The sequence below is a fragment of the Eumetopias jubatus genome, unplaced genomic scaffold, assembly GCF_037043125.1.
Source record: "Eumetopias jubatus isolate StellerSeaLion01/CBP00866 unplaced genomic scaffold, mEumJub1_p1.0 scaffold_8, whole genome shotgun sequence".
NCBI lineage: Eukaryota > Metazoa > Chordata > Mammalia > Carnivora > Otariidae > Eumetopias > Eumetopias jubatus.
In genome coordinates, this window is record NW_028274814.1 from 48116716 (window position 1) to 48137978 (window position 21263).

Below are 21263 nucleotides of genomic sequence, written 5' to 3' on the forward strand. Positions count from 1 at the left end.
AGCCCTGTGTCAAGCTCTGCTCTGAGTGGGGAGTCTGCTTCTCCCTCTCCCTCTGCCCCTCCCCCTGCTCATGCTCTCTCTCTTTCTCTCTCTCAAATAAGTAAATAAATAAAAACACTTTCACTGAAGAAGGCAGGAAAATAAAAGCAGTCATACTCAAAACAAGTAGAAGGGAGAAAATAATAAACATAAAAGATGAAATAAGATAAAAAATGGACAAACATAAACAAATCAATGAGACAAAAATCTGGTTCATTGGCAAGATCAATAAAGTTGATAATCTCTAGCTAGACTCATCAAAACAGAAGAACACAAATACAACAATATCAAAAACATAAACAATATCAGAAAAAAACTAACAGGATCATTGATCCTACACACGGTAAACAGATAATAAGGGAATATTATTGTTATGGGTTGAATTGTATCCTCTGAAAAGATATGCTTAAGTTCTAACCCCTGCACCTATGAATATGACCCTGTTTGGAAATAAGGTCTCTGTGGGTGCAGTCAAGTTGAGATGAGGTCATTAGAGTGGGCTCTAATCCAGTATGGCTGGCCTCCTTATATGAAGAGGAAACTGTACGTAAAGACAGGGATGCACACGGAGAATGCCATGTGATAACAGAGGCAGAAAGTGAGCCATGCAACTGCAAGCCAAGTAATGCCATGAATCAATGGCCACCATGAAAAGCCAGGAAGAAGCAAAGAAAGATTCCACCCAAGTCTCAGAGGAAGCATATTGACACCTTGGTTTGGACCTCTGTCTTCCAGAACAGTGAGAGAAGAAATCGTGATGGCTTTAAGCTGGTGAATTTGTGGTACTTTGTTACAACAGCCCTAGGAAATTAATACAACTATGAAAACACTAAAACTATACATTTGACGATTTAGGCAAAATCAATAAATTCCTCAAAAGATCAAGATTATCAAAATTGACAAGAAACAGGGCCTCTGACAAGGGGCCTGACTTGAAATAGGGCCTCTATTAAAGAAATGATATTCCTAATGAAATATAATCTCTCAAAGAAAATTTCAGACACAGATTATTTCTCTAGTACATTTGAGCAAACACTTAAGGAATAAAAATTCAGATGCTACCCCAAAAAATCGATGGATATTCAGAAACATCCCAGATGAATACATAGGCCAGTATTTCTCCAAAACCATGAACAGAAAAAGATTTTTAAACAAATTAGGGGCACCTGGGTGGCTCAGTTGGTTAAGCATCCAACTCATGATTTCAGCTCAGGACATGATCTCAGGGTCATGAGATGGAGCCCTGCCTTGGGCTGCTGGCTCAGCAGGGAGTCTGCTTCTGTCCATTATCCTCTCCCTTTACCGCTCCCCTGGCTCACACATGCTCCCTCTCTTAAATAAATACATCTTTTTTATAAATAAATAAATAAATACATAAAATAACACACCAATATCCATCATGAATATTAGTACACAATTTTTAAGAAAATATTATCCAAGCAAATCTACCAATATATAAAAAATGATAATAAATACAATATGACCACATGGGAATTACCCAAGAAGTGCAAGTTTTGTTTAACATTGAAAAACCATAGTGCCATCTATCATATTATGAATATAAGAGAATATCTATATAAACATCTCAAGAGATACAAAAATTTATATAACAAAACTCAATTTCCATTCATAGTAAAAGTCTCAATTAACAGGAATAGAAGGGAATTTCCTCAACATGATAAAGAGGATCTCCAAAAACCTGCAGCAGACCTGACATATAAGAGTGAAAAACTAAATACCTTTTTTTGTAACATGGGGAATAAGACAAGCATGACTCCTATCACCACTCTCTTCAACAGTGTACCAGAGGTCCTAAGCAGTACAATAAAGCAAGAGAAAAAAATGAAGGAAAAGAAGAAGTAAACCTTTTTATATTTTTTTTAAAAGATTTTATTTATTTATTTGATAACACTTACAACTTAAGAAAAGATTGAACAGGGGTGCCTGGGTGGCTTAGTTGGTTAAGCGTCTGCCCTCAGCTCAGGTAGGATCCCGGGGTCCCGGGGTCCTGGGATCAAGCCCTGTGTCGGACTCTCTGCCCAGTGGGGAGCCTGCTTCTGCTGCTCCCCCTGCTTGTGCTCTCTTGTGCTTTCTCTCTGTCAAATAAATAAAATCTTTTTTAAAAATAAAAAAAGATTGAATGGACACTTCAATAGGCAAAAAACTAAACAGACACTTCTGAAAAGAAGATATACAAATGGCCAATAAATACACAAGAAGATGCTCAATATTATTACTTTTCAGGAAAAGTAGTTCAGGAATGAATTACTGACACATGAAAGAACATGGATTTCAAAAACATGCTGAGCAAAAGAAGTAAGATACAAAAAAGTACATGATTATGAATTCTAGAAGAGGCAAAACTAATTCATAGTGACAGAAAGTGTAACACTGGTTGTCTGGGACCGGTGGATAGTGAGGGGGAAGAAAGGAGCTTTTGCAGGCAATAGAATTGTTCTATATCTTGACGTGATGGTGTTTAAGATATGTATACATTTGCTAAAAACCCACTGACCTCATGACTTAAAATGGGTGCACTTTACTGCATGAAAGAATAACCAGATAAAGTTGATTTTTAAAATGTCAAGGTCAAGGGGTGCCTGGGTGGCTCAGTCCGTTAAGTGACCAACTCTTGGTTTTGGCTCAGAGTCCCAAGATGAAGCCCTGGATAGGGTTCTGAGCTCAGCATGGAGTCTGCTTGAGATTCTCTCTCTCCTCTCCCTCTGCCCCTCTCACCACTCATACTTTTTCTCTCTAAATAAATAAATAAAATCTTATAAAGTACAATAAAACAAAATGTCAAGGTCAAGAAGACAAAGAAACCTGAGGAATTCTCTGAGATTAAAAGAGACTAAAGTGCCATCACAACTAAATGTATCACATGATCCCACACATGCAGGAAAAATACCTATGCTGACATTATCAGGACAGTTGACAAAATTTGAATATGGGTTATGGATGAAATCACAGTACTCTATCAATGCTAAATATCCTGATTTTTATAATTTTACTATGGTTATACAAGACAAAGTACTTGTTCTTATATAATATTTAGACAAAGGGACATAAGGTCCCCAATTTATTATCAATTAGAACAGCAACGGAGTAGGGGAGAGAGAGAGGAGAACTGTAAAGCACAGATATAACAAAATATGAACAAATGGTAACTACGTGCAAAGGTTACAGGAGAGTTTTTATACTATTGTTTCAACTATGAGGAAGTATGAAATTATAGCAAAGTAAAACCATTTTAATGAAAGGTGATTATCTAGATGGGAGGAGGGGAGGCAAAATAACTATTTTTTAGTTCTTAATTGTGCCACCTCTCAAACCCAGAGGCGACTGGAATGATTTATCCCACTTCTCCTACTAATAAGGAAAAGACCAGGCTATCAGAGTTGTCTAATTGGTTCTATGGGTGGGTCAGGGAAAGAGAAAGGGAATTTCTCAGGACCATTAAAGAAAGGGGAAACTTCTCTCCAAAGACAAAAGCATGCACTCTTCCTCAAGAAGACAGATGGCATCTGATCTCTTAAATCATAGTCCGAAAGAACATTTCCTTCCTTTTCCCACTCATCTCTGTTTCCACAGTAAAGTAACTCCTAGTAGCAGAAACATTAGTTTGTAAGTATTCACAAATTATCACAGGAACAAACAAACAAACAAATATCAGGTTCCATTGCACCTTTTCTTCTTGTATCTATTGAAGCAGGCAGAGAAAATATCATCAATTCTCTCCTCACAGATACAATTGTAGGTCTTAGAGCACTCAATAGTTGTTATTCTTGTTGGGGTTAAAAATGCACATTGTCCTCTTCCAGAAGAACTCATGAATGTATAGTTACTGTAGAATAGAAAACACACATGGTCAACTGTTTAGGGATGTCTGGGTGGCTCGGTCAGTTAAACATCTGCCTTCAGCTCAGGTCATGATCCCAGAGTCCAGGGATCGAGCCTCACATCGGGTTCCCTACTCAGTGGAGAGCCTGTTTCTCTCTCTCTCTCTCTCTCTCTCTCTCATTCGCTCTTGCTCTGTCTCCTAAATAAAATCTTAAAAAAAATTAAAACCTTCTTGAATAAATTTATGAGCTGGCAAGAAGCAAATTCAGGCTCAGGCTGAGGTTAAGTAAAGGTGGGAACCCAGAAAGGTAAGTGAAGGACTGGAGTCATTGTTTCCCTTAATTGATACAGCAGATTAAATATGAATTCCACTCAAGTTTCCATATGGAAGACAACCTACAGAGTTGAGACCCTGAAGATGTATCTTCAATGTAAACTACCCTTGAAAAGTCTTCAACCTTGGACTTAAGCAGAAGAAAAAATGAATAATCCCACCTAAGAATCCAAAATTACCAACTATCCCTCATGCAATTTGTATTTGCTATATTTTTTGAATATCCAAATCTCCTACAGAAAAAAAAACAAAAAACAAAAAGGAAGATAAATGAAACTAAGTAGCTTGGAAGGCGTGGGCAGAAAGCATGAGACATGTTCAATAAGTGCCGACGAGGAAATTAGTAACCTTTGAGACGTGTCAGGTATAGATACTGTAAGTACAGCATGTGCCTGCTGAACATAGGCAAGGAAGAAAGAACCAAGTAGCACTACATGTCTCACTCAAAATATACATTATGCACATAGACACTTACATCCATGAGGTGTTAAATTCACCTCCTACTGGTGACACTCATACTGGCCTTCTGCCTAACAAACTCAAATAAAATCCATAGCTGCTCATCAGGATCACTGGAAAGCTGCAGCTGTCCCCGGGCTTACATGCTCCCCACTAGAGAAAATGTGTATGCTGGCCAAAGAGCCTTCTGTTTGTCGGGCCCCCTTACTCAAAACTCAAGTGAATATGCTAGAAACCACGCCACTATCAGGAAAGGGGGATGCAGAAGAGTCAGGCCATCTGAAGATTATGTAACCGAGGATTCAGGTAACCTTGTACCTACTTGCACCTTGTCCTGAATGTGATAACTGATCCTATCCCATCCCATTGTGATAAGCTATCCCATTTCTTTCCCCTTGCATTGGGCTCTTTGTTCCAAATTGACTTAATTAACTAAATACAATTTGAGCATCTTAATTTGGCCCATGAGCCTTTCTGTTCTGTGCCTCTGAAGTGTTTGCCTGGAAGTGTACTCACAGGCTATGACTGCATCAAGGTAATTTCCTGCCTGACATCTCTTAAGTTTGCAGCCACCTTCATCTCAGTCCTCAAATAATTTCCACAGCATCTCAAAAAGAAAACAAAAATCACTAAACACTACACAGAAAATGACACCATGAAAAAAAATGCCAGCAGAAACTATAGAGTAGACCCACAAAACTTCAAATATTAGAATTATCAGATACCAAATATAAAATAAGTATGTTTGACACATTTTGAGAAAGCTTGAAAATGTAACTAGTAAGATTTAAAAACTTAAACCAGAATCCCTAGAAATAAAAGGTAAAAAGTTAAGATTTTTAAAAAATTATTGAACAGTTTAACAGAAAATTATAACTAAATGGAAACCCAAGACTTTACAAAATACTGCACTTCAAAATAAAACTATGGGGATGCCTGGATGGCTCAGCTGGAAGAGCTTGTGACTCTTGATCTCAAGGACATGAGTTTGAGCCCCACATTGGGTATAGTGATAGTTAAACAAAGAAACAAACAACCCCCCCCAAAAAACCCTAGTGAAGGCATATGTATGCATGCGTGCGTGTGTATACTCTCTTATATTTATATTTATAAATAATATAAACTAATAATATACAGATTGTATGATGATGTTACGTCCTGATAAACCCAACACAAATTGAAAATACCATTAAGTCAAAAATGCACGTGATACACCCACCCTACTAGCTTAGACTAGTGTACCTTAAATATGATCAGAACACTTATGTTAGCCTATAGTTAGGCAAAATCATCTAACACAAAGCCCATTTTATAATAACGTGTTGAGCATCTCATGTGATGTATTGAATACTACACTGAAAGTGAAAACCAGAACGGTTGTATGGGTATAGGATGGTTGTTAAGTGTACTGGGTTGTTGGTCCTTGTGATCAGTCAGGAGGGTCACTGGGAGCTCCAGCTGCCACCACCCAGCACCACAACAGAAGATCACACTGCACATCACCAGCCCAGGGAAAGATCAAATTAAAAATTCAAAGTACAGTTTCTACTGAATGCATATTGCTTTCACACCATTGTAAAGTAGAAAAATTGTAAGTCAAACCATTGTTAGTCAGGGACCATCTAGAAAGAAGTTTCAAATGAACTTTGGGGATCCTCCAAATCCTTAACTTGTGATTGTGGGAGGGATCACTATAGCTGATTCAGGATGGTCCAATTCCTTCCTATCACTTTATGATTTGCGTTTGTTTTGTGTACCTCATAACGCATACTTCTGAGCATGTGTTTAGCATCAAAATTTTGTTAATAATCTGTATGACATTTCTCTTTCTTTTTAATTATACTTCCTAAAACATTTTCTTCATCATTCTACTTGTTCTTACCAATGACCTCCGTGTGAAAACCATGTGAATTAAGAGAAGATTCTTTTTAGATACAGTCCTCCCAACCCCAACACCAATGTTGGAGCTTGAATGCATTCCAGAGACTTACATCCCAAAAGGTGGACCAGTGTCAATCCATTTCCATTTTTGTTCTCTATCATCATATGATAATCCAATCCAGTAGTTATTCCTGTAAGTTTGGGGTTGAATAAAGGCCTGTAAGGAGACAAAACATATCATGTGACTAGCCCTATCTGTTAGATGAATGAAAAGGAGGAAGGTGAAGGTCCCAGCTGTTTCTATGGACAATACTCTGCTACACACCACACCATCTTCATCTCTATTCCTGGAAAACCCTCCCTCCCCTCCATTCTCGTGCTTTTATTTTCCAAAGTAAGTTTTACCTCAAAGACTATTTACCTAATGTTAAAAAATCCTGCCACTCTCATGGATTATTTAAACACGAAAAAAATTCAAATCTAAATATCTAACACTAGACTTGTTAAATAATGTACGTCACTATAAAACTACTCAAAATCATGCTCCAGAAAAATATTTAATGGTGTAGAAAGTGATCATTACTTATTACGAAATGAAAAAAGGAATCTTCACAACAAATTTATTAAAATAACAACTCTATGTGAGAAGTTGTGCATCAAAACCCTCAGCCTCATAAGAGAAAGGTTTGCTGTAGTTTAGTAGTTGGAAGGGGTGAAGGGAAAATGGGCAGTGTTTGGAAATATTTACTATGTCAAAAAATGTAATATGGCAAAGTGACACTTTACATAATGTCTGATTAAATGGCTGAATGTATTTCAAAATATAGGTTTAAATTTAAGTGAGTTTTACTGCAACAAACATTATTTTATGGCTTGATATCATAAATTCTTTTATGTTGTGACTTAAAACATCTATTAGATTTGCATATAAATGTTATGTTGTTTTCCTAAGGGATAAAGAGAGGTTTTAGGCTGATCTTTGAAAATATTTCTCCATAAAAAACATTTTGTGTGTGTGGGTAATTTTTACCAGTAATAAATTAAAAGATAATTTTGATACTGTTGTCACTTTATTTTCTCTTTTTACAATTCCTTTTGAAAGATATACATCATTATATAATATATTAGAATATTGATCAAGAAAATGTTACCTACAGATGCCATGAAAAGCACCATGAGGGTAACTTGTAACAACTGTTATCACTTTTATATTCCTCATTATTATCTCCTTTTTGCAGGTGGAAGAACTGAGATCCAGAGGTTAAGTAATTCACCCAAGGTCACACAAATAATAGGTGGCAGAAGCAGATTTGCCTCATCCCAGGCAATCTGGCTCCTGGATTCCTCATAGCCCCTACTGGATTAGGTTCCTCCAGGTTCTCAGTTGCCATTTTGCAAGGATAAATAACCACTGCTTCCAGGCTGCAAATACCAAAGGGTTAAGGGCTCCATCGAAGGAGAGGCATGCTTCTCAGTGAGCTGTTCTGCGCACACCTTAGAAAAGGAAATGAATGCAAAAACCCAAACTGAATCTTCAAGGGGGTTTCCATTTTGGAAATAATAATGGTCATCATGATCAATAATATATACTGAATGCTTAGAAAGTAGCAAGATCACATATGTGCCTATCCGTAGGCAGGGTCTTCCAGAACCCTTACCTTTCTTACCCACACAAGTTTTGCTCACTCAACAGACACAACACAGAGAATAACTGAAGGTCCCTCTTTCTGGCCTCCCCCTTTCCTCAGTATCTCAACATCTCTCAATATCCTCAACATCCTCAACATCTCAACATCCTCAACATCACTCCAAGCATGACAGACATCATTAGGAAAATAAAAGTGAATGTAACAGTCCATGATACCAGTTCATCTTCATCGTTTATCTTCAAAAGAGATGAATTATAACTTTGGCAAGTCTGTTTACATCCGTTCCAGTTTTTACTTTCAGGAATAAAATAATAACACTTTATTCCACAACAGGACCAGCGGTTTTCATAGAGTTTGCCTACAACATATGAGGTGAAACATTATCTAGTATTCTATTAAGCAGAGCAATATACTTACCAGCCCTCCATAATTAAATAATAAAAATCTTAATAGCTATCAATAATGATAATATTAGGTTCATCAAGATTCTGGAATGCCAAGAGATATCTCTTATATTCATTGCAGCATTATTCACAACAACCAAGACATGGAAACAACCCAAGTATCCATCCATAGAGGAATGGATAAAGAAAATGTGGTATATACATACAATAGAATACTATTCATCCGTAAAAAGAAGCAAATCCTGTCATATGTAACAGCATGGATTAACCTTGAGGATATTAAGCTAAGTGAAATAAGACATTCACAGAAGGACAAATACTACGCGATTCCAGTTATATGAGATACAAAAAATAGTCAACTCAGAAAAACATAAAGTGGAAGGTGGTTGCCAGTGGCTGGGGGAGGTGAAAATGATGAGCTTTTGTTCAATGGGTATATAGCTTCAGTTATGCAAAATGAGTAAGTTCTAAAGATCTGCTGTACAATATAGTACCTATGGTTAACAATACTGAATTGTGCACTTAAAAACTTGTAAAAAGGGGGGTAGATCTTGTGTTAAGTGTTCTTAACCCCCTCCCCAAGAAAATGTGACATGGGAAAGCTTGGAGGTAATGGATATGTCTACTACCCTAATTGTGGATGATTTTACAGATACATGCATATGTCCAAACTTGTCAAATTATACACATTAAATATGTGCATTTTTTGCATATTCATAATACCTAAATAAAGCTATTTTTTAAATAATAAAAGTAATTTTTTAAAAAGATTCTGGAATGCCTTCTAAATAAAAGAAACATGATTCTTTAGAATTTCTTCTTTTCCTCATATATCTTATAATGTACCAAATTTTTAAAATATTATTGATTTTTTTTATTAATTTATTTTTATTAACATATAATGTATCATTTGTTTCAGGGGAACAGGTCTGTGATTCATCAGTCTTATACAATTCACAGCGCTCACCATAGCACATATTGATTCTTTAATAACAGAGAGGATAAATTCCTGGTACCGTATCTAAATGATATTAAATATGCAAAATTGTTTTACAAATTCCAAATCCTAAACAAATATTTTATCACTTATTGATTAACTAGGTTAATTCGTTCCAACCATTTGCATGACAATGGAGTTTCCTGTATGAGATTTAATATCCTTATCTCTTAGATGTTTTAAAGGGTATTATCACCAGAGTTATACAAACTCTGCAAAAGTACTGCAGAAGTACTGCAGAGACTACAGAGAGTGTATATAGACCAAATACCTGAGGTCAAGGCACAATGGAAGCACACACAACAGAATTACCTTTACAAGAGCATCCAAATAAAAGGCCTTGTGCCCATTTAACCTAAGTATATTTTTACTAATAGCCTCCATATTTCATGTCAGCCACAAAGTGGAGTGTCTAATTTGCCCACAGGTCCAAAAGGATCCACGTTTTCAGGGAAGCTGACACACTATTTCACCTCCTTGAAGCAGTCAGAATGCAAGAACTGCCACTGAGTTTGGGGAGATACAGAGCTCTGTTAATCCCAACACAGCTCCTGGGATCTCAGTCTCACATTTGACATAGGCAAACCCAAACACTCATATTGCATCTTGAGGTACAAATGAAAAGGTGTCTAGCAGACCTAGATCACTAGCATATACCATCAGCCTGCCTATCAGGCCTCAAAGCTTCTGGAAGGGGAAGAAACAAAGGCAAATCATGCAATCTTCCATTCAAGATGCCCTTCATACCTTCATTTCCTCTCTGACATCTCCTGTCTGCAAACAGTAAATCCTGTTCCTTTTTCTGCTGAAGCGATTCATTTTTGAGAATGTTATATTCTGAAATCATATTTGTCAAAAGTCGCTCCTTTAAGTAGCTGTCATTTTGCAAAATATGGTGCTCTCGAGTCAAGTTTCCTATCACTTCCCCCAGCTGATGGTTTTCTTGAATATACTGAAAAACTAAAATTAATAGCATAGATATAATACAAGGATACTCATATACTTGAATGTTAAAATTCAAGACAAAAGAAAAAGTCTCACTTTGACAACCAACCCTTCATTACTTTAAATGGTTAATGTGACATTTAGAAAGTAACACCTCAATAAACTGACCATAGAAATGGAAACTTCAAACTTCACACTATTAGCAACTTATGTGTAGAATAAATAAAAGAAGATATCTGAATAAAATTATAATAGTAACATCTTACCACTCAGTTCAGTTTCTTTTTAACAATTAGCATATCATTTATAAATCGGTCTCAGAGTAAAAACCAGTCAATCAACACTGAGCAATACATTTTCTATATATGAAAATCTGCACTAGGAAACATGAAGAAATACCATCATTGTTATTGAAGGTGATCGAATAGAAAAGGGAGGAAGATGTAAATAAGTACACTTATTTGAGTGGCACATGTTAGTGATTTTCTCTAAAGATGTCAAGAAATTCAAATAAAAGATAAGAGTTGAATTCAAGATCATCTAAGGTACTTACAGAATCAATCTTCTTACTAAATTCTATCATTACAGACTTGGAAAAAAAATCAAGAGAAAGTCATAATTTCTTGTAAACAGTTGTTTCTCAAAGAATGTGTATCTAATATTTACAATGATCTAAACTCAGACGACATTATATGACTAAGTCCTGTATCTGAATGAATCCTATTATGCATTCTACAGAATGAGACAGTTCATTAACCTATAGAGTCATTGGAATAGGTGAATAAAATGAAAATGACACTGTGACATGTCTGGGACAGTCCCTCATGATAGCCAGGGAACAGTTAGTATCTGTGCAAATAGTGGTCCCTGCTATTACTCAGACTTGAAAGTTGTATTTTAATTACTCACTCTTTGTCCCCAGTAGGGTGACTGTCCCCAACAGTAGTAAACACAAGATCCCAAGAATCACTGCAATGAGATGACAGGTCACTGAAAACCCTTTAAATAAGGAAGAAAGATAATCAGGAACAAAGCCTTGCTCACTGCTAACCTTAACCTGGGATACCATTCGAAACAGAGATAACCCACTCTAAAAATTTTACAAAAATATATCATACAGGGCGCCTGGGTGGCTCAGTTGGTTAAGCGACTGCCTTCGGCTCAGGTCATGATCCTGGAGTCCCGGGATCAAGTCCCGCATCGGGCTCCCTGTTCAGCGGGGAGTCTGCTTCTCCCTCTGACCCTCCCCTCTCTCATGCTCTCTCTCTCTCATTCTCTCTCTCAAATAAATAAATAAAATCTTTAAAAAAAAATATATCATACAAATTGATTTAAATTTATGACCTAGTAATTACAGTTTTAAAGTCTCAGATTTCTGACTGATATACACTCATTGTAGAAATCCTACACACAAGAACAGTCCTCCGGGATTTTAAAAGTACTTTCCCTACTAAAGCACAGATGGCCTAATGTATAGATTTGTTCAATCACTATGTTGTACACCTGAAACTTATGTACATTGTGCATCAATTATAATTCAATTAAAAAATTCAACAAAGTTTTTTTAAAAAGCACAGATGGCAATAGACATAATACACTTTTATAAGAGTCCACACTGACGTGTATACTCCTTACTCCTTCCTGTGATCACAACTAATCATGAAGAGGAAGGAAAACGCAGTCAGTATTCTTGAGGAATTGGTAGCCAACAGTGGATATTATGAGGCTGGAAATGTGACTGGGGTCCATCCTTAAAAGAGTTTCTACAAATCAACTTTCCTTTCTTTTTCATCAATCCTATTTTTCCCTAGACAATATTTATCCTCTTACTTTTGAGGTCCTGGGTTTGAAAATTGTATCTCTGATTGTCACTAAATTAAAACAATAAAAGTTAATCTCACTTTAGAGTTTGTGACAATATTTAAAGGTAGAGAGCAAGAACAGAAAGAACAGAAAAAAGTGAACACTCTTTTTGCTAATATTCTGTTTCTTCATTGCCAATTAAGGTTTGATAAATATTTAAGTCACCTAAAATATCTTTTGTCTGAATAAAAACATTGTTTCTAACAAATATTCCCATTTTTCAAGCATTCTCTAAGACCTTTGTTTCTCTAGGAGATTCAGTGTTTTCTTGAGACTCTAATTTGTCCTTTACTCTTAAAGGCCTCACAAATTCCTCTTGACCAAGTTTGAATAAAAACACTTTATTAGCTTTGCAAATTTTAAAGAATTCATTAATTTCTCCATTTTCACAAACATAAAAATATAAAACACGGCTTTGCTCTGCTACTCTACACCATCATGGTTTCTTATTACTATTTGAAAACAAAAGGACAAACAGGAACTTTTTTCAAATGTCAAGGTTTGACAATCCATAAGAGATGCTTAAGACATATACCTTTGCCATCATTTTTCCCAGGCCTTTGAGTCCCACGTGGCCTTAATCTATTTGGTGACTCTGAAGAAGACTGAAGAAATCTCAGGGTGGAATAAATCACTTGCTGATTGCTCATATCTACAGTAAGAAGGGAAAGATGCTTTAAATTAAAATCTCACAACAGGATGATTTCTGTCAAAAGAAAAATTCAAATCTCAGGCTGTATAAACATACCAGCGACATACCTAGAGGCTTGTGTGTGTATCTGTATGTGTGAATGTGTGTTTAACTCCTTCAAGTGCATAAAGCATGTGGACTGATCCTGATTTATATAAGAAATGGAAAACCTTTCAATATTTCTGTTAAACTGATTTATACTCCTAGTGATTACTGCCATGATTATTAGAAAATATGGAAAGAATTTTTTTAAATGTCCCAATAGATTGAACAGGCTGGGTCCTATTCAACCAGCCAATTTAGCTCAAAATGTTGAATATACATATATGTATTTTATTCATTTATATGTCAGAGAGAAAAAGAGAGAGTACAAGCAGGGGAGCTTCAGGCAGAGGGAGAAGCAGGCTCCCTGCTCAGCAGGGACTGCTCAACACGGGACTCAGTCCCAGGGCCCCAGGATTATGACCTGAGCCTAAGGCAGATGCTTAACCAACTGAGCCACCCAGGCATCCCTGAACATAGATATATAAATGTTGGACAAATTTGGCACCAGTATAAATTACTGAGACACTTTAAAGACTATCAATTCAAAAAAACGAAAATTCTGTTTTTGAAATTCCAAAAAAATATATATATCTTGGCCTAAAAAGCCTTAATATACATGTTCAGATATACATATAAATATTTAAAAGTTCTTGCATTCTTTCAAATATAACAAGACTCTACCAGAGTATGTCTCCCAAAGTATAACCCATAAACCATCTGCAAAAGAATTATTAATGGTTAACATCGCAGATTGGTCAACAACCCAGACTCCAGTGCCCCATGTAAGATATGCTGAATAAAAATCTCAGTGGAACCCATACGCCTGTATTTTTAATCCCAAATGATTCCATGTATATTTCAATTTTAGAAATAACTTTCTAGTGTGTGATGTTGCCAGAAAATCCTCTCTGAAAATAAAATTTGTCAACAGGCAGTCACTAGTTAATATCCATAAAGGATTCAGTCTACTAATGGATATCAATATAAAAAGAAATTATTAGGGGTGCCTGGGTGGCTCAGTTGGTTAAGTGACTGCCTTCGGCTCAGGTCATGACCTCAGGGTCCTGGGATCAAGCCCCGCATCGGGCTTCCTGCTCAGTGGGAAGGCTGCTTCTCCCTCTCCCACTCCCCCTGCTTGTGTTCCCTCTCTCACTGTCTCTCTCCATCAAATAAATAAATAAAATCTTTTAAAAAAATAAAATAAAGAAAAAGAAATTATTAAATAATAAATCTTTAAAATTTACCCTGATTCTGGTATTAATCAGTGTGAAAAGATGATATCCAAGAAACAGAAAATATGGAAAACAAATTACACATGAAACTATATTCTCCTTAAATTTTTTTATTAATTTACAAAATTTTCTAAACTTATTCACATTTTCTCTAATTTCCTAAGGAACAGGAGTCTTTTCTATTACACAGTCCTTTAGGGTGGATAATATCTACATCATTCGACACAAAGCAAAAGTCACAGTGTATCGAGAAAAAGAAAATAACTTTCCATGAATGTTGCACTACAGTTTTCACATCCTTTAGAGTTAACGCAGTTCTAATGTAATCATTAGAAAATGCTTTTCTATCAATCCCCATATTTATGCCACGCCATTTATAATAAAATGCCACCTTCCTAGAATCTTTTTTTCTCAGAATCTCTTCGTTATTAAGTGGCACTAGTAGGACACAGATAACAAAGATCTGGGGGAACAGAAGCAGACATTACCTGTGTCTATGCCATGCAGGGATGCAGGCAGAGAAAGCTGATCCAGAAAAGAGGTGGAAGAAGTTGGCCTTTCTGATCCTGGATCCCTTGTGTGCGTGAGGGGCTATAAGACAGAAGGCAGAAATGGTTGTCTCTGAATGGTACTCCCACTCAGAAATTCACTGCCCCTCCTCTTGCCCAAAGTGCTGAAAGGAAATTGTATGAAAAGGCTGACGTTGAGGTACATCTTCCTCCATTTCAACTAACCAACCACTTCTTACTCCTTACAAAATAATGTTCAAAATCACTATTTGAGGACTGAAAATGTAAACGAACACAGCTTTGGAAAAAATAAGAACTAATATCTTCAAAAAAACTAGCCTATTTAAAAGAAACTACTAGCAAAAACAAATGATTAAAATGCATAAGTATACATATACCTAAAAAATATTATAACTAAATTCTTTAACTCTTAAAGAGTCTGTCTCTTAGAAACTTTCTCTTACATGTCGCTATTTGAAAAAAAAGATTTTTTTCCATTTATGTGTACTATCGATAAATGTATTTTAGAAATTATTTTAAAACATCCATAATCCCACTACAAAAATGTTGGTGTATATTCTTCCTGTTTCTTATCCACATGCTATGATTACTATGAAAGTTGGCATTATTCATACATAATTTTTTTGATTTATTATTTTCTAATAAATGTTTCCCCACTTAAAAAATATTCATCTAAAATGTGATTTTAAAATCCATATATAATTATCCACACAGATTATGCCACCATCTATTTAGGCAGTCCCCTACTGTTGGACATTTGAGTTGTTTTCCAATTTATTGCTAGTACAAAAAATATTTGGCCTTACATTTGAATGCTGTCTAGAAAAAATGTTTAAACATGAAATTAGGGGGGTCAATACATTAAAGAACTTTGATACATATTGCCCAATGCCTTCCAGTGAAGCTGCTCCCATTTATATACCAAGGTGTGTGAAAATGCTCACATTTTATTTTTTCAAAAGATACTGTTGAATTATTCCTCTACTTGAGTTTTGTGCATGAATCTTACTTCATGAAGAACTACAAACTTCCAGCTAAAAGAAATTCATTTCTATAACTTTCTATGAGCCAGACCTTACCCGAACTTCACTGCAGTTCATTTTCATTTAATACAGGCCCTGTCAATCTTCTGACATACAGCTCTATGAAATCAACTTAAGTTGCTCTTCAAAGGAGATGATTATGGTTAATATGGAGTGTGGAGGAAGACGAGAGAGGTAGGATGAGAAACGGAAATTGGTCATGAAGAGACAGCTCACCCTTACTTCACCAGGCTCCTTACTTATTATTCTCTTTCCTTACCAACCTCCAGCCACAACTAAACCATTGTACTTTAGAAGGATTTCCCATCCTTCAGGTTGTTCATGCTTCCCACCTCTCCTCCAAACTACTTTACAAACACAGCTACTGAATGTTCTGACCAGTAGGACCAATCTAGGTTATGTTGCTGTTCTTTGGCCCTCAGCTGACCCACTTCTGTCCCCAAAGCACTCCTTAATCTCTAATCACCACTTGTCATCACGTGCAAGCACTCAGCTGAAATACCCCCCAGGCACTAATTTAATTCAATAATATAAGTTTCATGGGGAGAGTCTGGACACTTCAAGAATACTGGTTACTGGGGATTTTCATCTCTTTACTCCAATCCTGGATTGGCTTTGTTAATCTCAAAACAGAGAAAGATTCTAGCCCTCTATTCTAAAGCCATAAATAAATAAGCAAACCAACCAACCAACCAACCAACCTCTGCTGAAAGAACATAGGGAGCAAGGGTGGGAGAAGTATTAAAGGTGATCAAAGAGGTGGCAGAGAGAGACACTGTCATTTATTGAAAGACCCACTATATGTATAACCATATCAAACCCTCCCAACGCTGATAGCCATTTAATATTGCCCCCATTTTACACATGAGGAAACTGTTAAGTTAATTGACTTGCCAAAAGATACATTATTGCTAATTCTTGACCCATGTTTAAAATCAGGCTCATTAAATATTGAACATTGTTATTTGAGGTCAAGGTTCAAATCCTCCCTAGATATAAAAATGTCAACAAGCTACTCCCAATCTTCAAAACCTTTTCCTCATGTGTTCAATAAGAATATCACTCACTTCATAGGCTTGGAAGAATTCAGTGAGAGTAGCACTAGATAGGATTTCTCAGACTTCAAAATACATAAATATTCATTTTTTTCCTCTCTCTCTCTCCCAAGGTTCTATAAACAGTGGAAGAGCCAGGACAGCAATGCAGAAATCCTGAGAGGCTGAGCTGGTTTCTCTGTCCTCACCTGTCAGGTTTGGACTGCAGATGCTTGGAAGAGAGGGTGTGGGGAAGGGCAGGGGGCACATTGCTAATATTTAGGAGCTGGAAACATGTGGCAGCATACTGCACCTCCATTCTGTGACCTTGGATCTTGTTATTACCATCTTACCGTCCATGCACTTACTAGTAATGCTGAGCCTTTATTCTGTTTTGATTTACATCCTTAGAGCTGGTGAAAGGTGGTCAGTTCTCATGATGCAGGCTAGACAGGTGCAGAACAGTTTTAAACCACCATAGTTGTCTGTCCTCTCTACATACACTCTGTAAGTTGAGTACCACGTCCGTCTGGTTCCTTATTGTAACTGCAGCACAGACAAGAGACGTGATGCCCACATGTGCACTTGATGAACAAGGTGATTCAAGTTCAGAGGAACTGGTTTCACTCATACATGGAACATAAGGAATAGAGCAGAGGACCACAGGGGAAGGGAGGGAAAACTGAATGGGAAGAAATCAGAGAGGGAGACAAACCATGAGAGACTCTGGACTCCGGGAAACAAACTGAGGGTTACATAAGGGAGGGGGTGGGGGGACAGGGTGACCAGGTGATGCGTATTAAGGAGGGCACGTGTTGGGATGAGCACTGGGTGTTATACCCAACTAATGAATCGTTGAACACTACAACAAAAACCTATGACGTACTATATGCTGGTTAATTGAACATAAAAAAAATAATAAATAAACTAGATTTTCTAAAATAAAAGAGGAATTGACTATAAAATCTAGATTTTTCGGTTTTAGACAAAAGCAATTGAGATGAATGATGGGGAAGCCAAATTGTGTAGAAGCTCCCTCCAAGCTCAAGTTATTTGGTTTGTTACTAAGCTCTAATTTCTGGAAGAGGTAAATTTCTTCTTAAAGGAGAAGACAAGATAATAACAGCACTGACTTCAGGTGGGACTAACTGAAACTCCTAGCATGGGCCTTTGATCAAAGCAGCACAACACTGGAAGCACCAAACTTCATCTGAACAACCACTGGTTCATAAAACAGAAAGATGAAAAATTTGAAGAACTTTGAATGTTCCTATACTTTGTCATCCAAATTCACTTATGTGCAAGACACACATGAATATATAAAGCATTTACTTATTTACTTCCTGGCTGCTTTGCTGTAAAGCCTCTGTTCATTTGGGAAACCACACATTTTACACCAACCATTATTGACCATATTTACTTTGTCAGCTAGCTTAGCTCACAGCTTCTCGTCACACCTTCAAGCTTTCTGGTCACAACTTCAAACCTCAATGGCTTATCATTTCACACCAACATACTGTTCTTCCATTTGTAGGCCAAAGTGAAGGATATCTAGAGGAACCACCAGCTCCCAGAGAAGGATGGTCTGCATCCCTCTGAGAAGAGTACCTCACCTCGCCGGGTTCCCACCTCCACAGTTAGACTTCATGCCTAACCTTTATGACACTGAGCAATACTCATTTTCTGGCTCTTGCTGCAAAAACTGAAAAGACCTCCTTTGAAGTTTCTTGTTCCCCTAACTAGTTACCTCATTTGTCCTTCTTGTCTTTACAATAAAATCTGTTCTAATGCTCTAGAGGTAAAATCCTTTATATGGGTCCAACTGCCTTCCAGCAGTCTATCAAACAGTACCCGTCCTTCCTCCAATTTCTAAGTAACTAAATGAGAAGACCACCTCCATCTCAGGAAATAAGTAAGCTTGAAAAAATTATGGCAAAAAAGGGACTTTAGAGGGCTATTTGGGCTCTCTGCCATTAAAGGTAACCTGTCTATTCACAGGTGGAAAAGGAAAATAGGTCTGCAAAGTAAGGGCATAATTAAGAATTCTGATGTATCAGTTAGTGTTCCCTCCACCATCTCACATAGTTCCAGACTCTGAACTTAACCTCAAATCATTCATTTACCTTTGTTGTTTATTTTTTATTAAATTTTGTGGATGTTCTATTCTAGTGCATTACTATATAATGATAGGAAGCTAATTATTAAAATAACCAACAAACTTGATCACCCAAAAACCTGCACATAGATATTTATAGGAACTTTATTTATAATCGCCAAAACCTGGAAGCAACCAAGGTGTCTTTCACTAGATAAATGGATAAGCTGAGGCCCACCCAAGCAATGGAATATTATTCAGTGCTAAGAAGAAATGAGCTATCAAGTCATGAAAAGACATGAAGGAACCTTAAATATGTAAGTGAAAGAAGTAAAAGAAGTCAATCTAAAAAGGCTACATATTATATAACTCCAACTGTATGACATTATGGAAAGAAAAAACTGTGGAGACAATACAAAGAGTAGTAGTGATGATAAGGGTCAGTGATGAGGGTAGGGAAAACTGGATGGAGCACACAGGAATTTTAGGGTAGTGAAAATACTAGCTGATACTATAATGATGGATATATATCATTATACATTTGCTTAAACCCATAGAATATACACTGCCAAGAGTGAATCCAAAAGGAAACTATGGGCTTTAGGGTGATTATGATGTGTCAGTGGAGGCTCATCAAATATAACAAATGTACTACTCTAGTGGAAAATGTTGGTAACAGGAGGCTATGCATGTGTGCGGGCTGGAGTATATGGGAAATCTCTGTCCCTTCCTCTCCCTTCTCTGTGAACCTAAAATTGCGCCCAAGGAAATCTTTAAAATAAAAAAAAAAAAATCAGGGATCAGTAGTTGAACTTTCAGCACAACCCATGTTCACAGGTCTCACATATTTCAAAAACTCCTTTTCGCTGTGCCATTATCTATTGCTTTGGTTGAGCAAAGTTAAAGTGTCTACTTGAGAAATTAGGATCACAGCTGTGATCCAAAAGACACATCCTTATCCAAAGTGTTTGAATATTCATCTCTGTGGCAGGACTATGTGCATATGCAAAGCTCATGGTAACTGAAAAGTTTTCCATAGTTACAGAAATGAATCTCTTCCCCTTCGGACTAAGTTACAAAGACAAAATAATCTGATGGCAGTTAAGTACAAAAGACAACCACCTCAATAAACTTTTACAAAGCATCTACTCTGTGGAAAATATTGTGCTAGATGCTGGGAAGCAACACTCCATCCCATAAAAGGGCCAAAGGAAGGATGGGGCACAGAACCAATACTTGGAAAATAAGTTTTGATTATTGCAAGAGGACTCTTTATTATGGGGAGGAAGGGAAGGGAACATGTATCTGCTGACCTGAGTGCTATTAACATTCCAGTTTCATATAAAACTAGTATTATACAAAATTTAATTGTTAGTGATCATTGTCCACCAGCAGCTTACAATCTAGGAAGAAGCAGTTCAAACAAGGTATAAGAAAGTATAAACAATATAAAATATTTATCCTAATGATGTAGCCTCCAATCTTGGTTTGAATGTGAGAAACTCAGTAGATGGTGGGGACAGAGCATAACAAGTCAGCACAAGAGGGAAGTCGGAGAATGATGACAAGGAGTTAACATGTTAAATCGAAGAACCATTTCTCCCAACTTTGCTCCATCTTGATCATCTTACTCAATGTCTTACTCAGGAGCCACAGAATATTGAGGAGCAAACAAAAATTGTGGGCCCACAAATTAAAAGAGCAATCATTTCTCCCTTTCTCCTTGAGGTTGACATCTAAGTATAAGAAAATACATGATTTGACAATGCATATCCATCAAGGTCTACAACTTGAACAGAAATGTTTATTATCGTTAAGAGACCTGGAGGTGATAACAGTAGAGTCTTGCACAGTGGAGATCAGGTGACTTTTCAGGACAAACCTGGAGGATGGCCATGGATTATTTATATAATGTGAAAGACCAGACAGGACTCCATGGCAAACACGCTGCCAAGACATGCTCTAGAGCTACAATATCCAAAGGGTAGCTACAAGGCACACTGGCTATCTACATTTAATCAAAATTAAATAGCACTAAAAAAAAAAATGGTTTGTTGACAGCAATATACCATTTTATTCTTACATGAAAAATCAACAGGACATGATTTAGAATAGACTTACTTCCGTAAAAAATTATTCCTTATAGAATCTGAATTGGCAGATGGATATTCATTTTACAATT

At 36.7% G+C, this 21263-nt stretch overlaps 1 protein-coding gene across 2 annotated transcripts; it reads right to left on the reverse strand.

Moving 5' to 3' along the window:
• Positions 1-1895: 1895 nt before the first annotated feature.
• Positions 1896-15044, reverse strand: LOC114221736 (killer cell lectin-like receptor 2). 2 transcript variants are annotated; one of them, XM_028119852.2, is made up of 8 exons: positions 14868-15044; positions 12947-13063; positions 11458-11547; positions 10351-10563; positions 8418-8560; positions 6664-6770; positions 3725-3883; positions 1896-2135 (listed from the first exon to the last, which is right to left on the reverse strand). In XM_028119852.2, the coding sequence occupies exons 2-8, from the start codon at positions 13059-13061 to the stop codon at positions 2054-2056; spliced, it is 909 nt and encodes a 302-aa protein (XP_027975653.1). In that variant the 5' UTR covers positions 13062-13063; positions 14868-15044; the 3' UTR covers positions 1896-2053. The 2 variants fall into 2 exon arrangements, with proteins under 2 accessions (XP_027975653.1, XP_087882045.1); XM_088025919.1 differs by lacking the exon at positions 11458-11547.
• Between the last annotated feature and the right edge of the window lie 6219 nt (positions 15045-21263).

Excerpts from the sequence above, each read along its gene's own strand:
- LOC114221736 (XM_028119852.2), bottom strand. The coding sequence starts at position 13,061 with ATGAGCAATCAGCAAGTGATTTATTCCACCCTGAGATTTCTTCAGTCT. Across the intron at positions 6,771-8,417 it reads TAAACGATGAAGATGAACTG|GCCTTTATTCAACCCCAAAC; the intron begins GTATCATGGACT and ends GTCTCCTTACAG. Across the intron at positions 2,136-3,724 it reads AATAGATACAAGAAGAAAAG|AGAGAAAGCACAAGAGAGCA; the intron begins GTGCAATGGAAC and ends TTTATTTGACAG.